At 48.0% G+C, this 3,070-nt stretch overlaps 1 protein-coding gene across 1 annotated transcript; it reads right to left on the bottom strand.

The window, feature by feature from the left end:
* Window positions 1-225: 225 nt before the first annotated feature.
* On the bottom strand, window positions 226-2,449 carry ascl1b (achaete-scute family bHLH transcription factor 1b). The gene has a single exon (XM_079567887.1). The coding sequence runs from the start codon at window positions 1,307-1,309 to the stop codon at window positions 743-745; it is 567 nt and encodes a 188-aa protein (XP_079424013.1). The 5' UTR covers window positions 1,310-2,449; the 3' UTR covers window positions 226-742.
* Window positions 2,450-3,070: the final 621 nt, after the last annotated feature.

Here is a 3,070-nt window from a genome sequence, read left to right as displayed (position 1 = left end):
TATTGAGTGCTCAACCCAGCTGCGTAATTTCCCCCGTGCGCCGAAGCAACTCGGGAAAAGGTCATCCAGGGGCTCTGAATAGAAAGGCACAGTTTGCTCAATTACCGTTACTAATACAGCCCCCCTCTCAGACTGACCCGTGTGGAAAAAGCAAACCAGAACAACTGTGTATAATATAAATAGAATCAATTTATTTATAAAAAATGTTTTACACAAAATAGATCTGTTAAAATCGACTGTTTACATAGTAGGCTACAGCAGATGGAGAACAAGTGCATACATTAATGAACATCTCCTTACCACCTATATAAAACTACAGTCGGTCACAGGTAGTAGCCGTATTATTGCTGCTCTGTCACTCACTGGCCACTGACAGCCAGCTCTCAGCACGTGCACCAACGACAGTGACAACAACTTTGTGTCATGTACAAAAATAAGTCTTCATATTAAACAGTCTTTATGATACAAGTTTGATGATCACTTAAGAGTTCATCATCTTTGTTTATCTCCGCTCCACTGACGCTTGTGCGTAAAGTTCAACTCCAGCACTGTCACTGCAGAGCCCGCTGCTGCGCGTCTGGTAATTGCACTTTTGTTACACGCGCTGTCTTCTCACGTCATCGTGTCCACTTGCTCCCTTTGCCACAAGCTCTGCTTGTCTGTTGCTCCAGGAGATCTCTACAGACTGTCCCTGCGCAGAGGGACTATGTGCCACAGTCTGAAAATCAAAGCCAACAGACGCTCAGTATCTGTCAAACCAGGTGGTAAAGTCCAACAGCTCTTGTTCTTCGGAGCTCAGTGGTTCATAGCTGCCTTCATCTGAAGAATACGTGGAGTGCGGCGACTCGGGGTCCGCGGAGTAACTGTTGGACAAAGTGGGAGAGGGCAGCCCGCACTGGAAGGCGGCGGACACAGCGTCGTGCTCGTCCAGGAGCTGCTGGAGCGCCCTGATGTACTCCACTGCGGACCGGAGCGTCTCCACTTTGCTCATCTTCTTGTTGGCTGCGCCGTTGGGGACGTGCTGGCGCAGCGTCTGGAAACCCATATTGACCTGCTTGACCCGGTTCCGCTCGCGCTCATTGCGACGGGCCACCGCGACTGGCTGCTGCTGAGGGATGGAGTAGCCCAGGCCGTTGAAGCTCAGACGCCGCTTGCAGCGCAGGAGCTCGGGTGAGCTGGAGCGCTGTCTCTTCAGCACCTTGTTTTTGCTTTGGAAGCCGCCGGCACTGGCGACAGGCTCCTGCGCCCCAGTATGCAGGGTAAGTCCAAAGGAGAAGGTGCCCTGTGTAACGCTGGTGGTGGTGTCCATGTCTGTCAGCGGGGCAAGTGATGCGTGAATGGACAGAGTAAGAGGCAGAACTGGCAGTGAACAGCTCTCGTGTCCTTCGCGTGGGGACCGTGTGGCCAACTAGCCCAAGTCTCTCTTGACTGCTTTCTCCACGAGTCGATCTGACCCAAACTTTGGCAGCACTCCTCTTTTTCAACACGCGCCCCGCACACACCCCACCCACCCCTTTTCTTTTGCACTTTTTGGGACGCACGCTCTGCGTTGAGGCCCCGCCCCAGCTGTGTGATTCTTGTGCTCGCCGACTCCCCCGGGCCAGGCGCGTGGCTCCGGTAGCTCAATAAACAATCCCGATCTTTCACTGCGCCGGGAGCACGCGCTGGGCTCATTTACATTCCAATGTCTCCAACTTGCAGAGCCATTGGTGGATTTAAACGGCCTGCCACCGAGCGAAGAGAAAGAAACGCAAGGAACGGCAGAAAGAATAAGAAGGGGGGGGGGGGGGATAGAAAAGTGAATGGGTTGGTTTTTGAAATGCCTTTTGAATTTGACAATGTACCCCTGGCATGTCTTCAAATTGTCAGTGTCCCCCCTCAGCCATCGCGCTCCTTCAACTCTTTACACTCACAAATACCAAGGACGCCGTTTGCTGTATCCCGGCTACACACTGCAATTGTAAGCGTGTCTCCAGCACAATCGCAGCCTAAGAGCGCGCCGTGGTGGGGACGCTATTCATTCAAAAGTAAATATGCGTTTCTGATATGAAGGCGCGCGGTGTTTTCCAAAAGTTCGCCCGCTCCACTGGAGGCTGCTACCTCTGGAAGTTCGTCAACTAACCTTTTTAAAGACCCCTACTTATTCACTACTATCCATGTTCGTCCATAACAGTTCAGCACCACTTTTCTGTGGACAGTGACCACAACCTATTGGTCAGCAGAGATTAGTCTAGGCCCTTTTTAGGGGACGCAATGTGTTAATATCAGTAAATTCAATCGCAAAAGTTCTGAGAGATATCTTTAAAATGAGTGGGTTCGAATTAGGGATAATGAGTTGTGTCCTGCGGACGGCGAGATCGCTCAAGTTGATGCAGGCTGTGCGACAGGCCACTGATAGAAACGTACGATTCGTGGGCCATCTGCTGGTGAGAGACTGTCATTACAACTCAAAAGACGCACCTTTTTTTTTATGAAGGACTAAAACATTAGAATAATGGAAGGCTGCAGACCCGGAGCCGAGACAAATCTACCGTGAAAAGCGAATCCACCGTGATAGTGCTCCCTCTGCTGGCAAAGAAAGATATAGGACGGTATTTAGTTCATGTTTTACAGTTGTATCGTTGGGATTATTTTGTGTAATTTAGAATGTGTTGACATGTAACTTAGTTTAGGCTACATGTACTATTATTTGGGTTATTATATGAAATTAAAACTGTATGTTTTACTGCTTTCATTGTATTTTGTAGGACAGTGCCTTCATTTGTTCATTTGTTCAATAAGGGACAGAGACAATATTTTGGAACAAAATCACATTTTTATTGTGATAACGGCCATTGCTGTAATCAGTAAAGAAAGGAGAGAAATCGGGTTAATAATGTTAGTTTGCAGATGCTAAAACAAAGTAAAAAATAACATTTGTACCGTCAGGGTCTTCCCTGTTTCCTAAATTCAGCAGCATCTTTCTGTCAACTTCACTAAAACAAAAGATCAGCACCGATGTCAATAATGTGGAAAAATCAAATGTTGTAATTCTGGGCTAATAATGATAATATAATAATAATACTACGGT

The sequence above is a fragment of the Gobius niger genome, assembly GCF_951799975.1.
Source record: "Gobius niger genome assembly, chromosome: 12".
Lineage (NCBI taxonomy): Eukaryota > Metazoa > Chordata > Actinopteri > Gobiiformes > Gobiidae > Gobius > Gobius niger.
This window is presented reverse-complemented; position numbering and strand designations above follow the sequence as displayed.

What these genes read in the sequence shown, in the direction of transcription:
- ascl1b (XM_079567887.1), bottom strand. Translation starts at nt 1,309, where the DNA reads ATGGACACCACCACCAGCGTTACACAGGGCACCTTCTCCTTTGGACTT.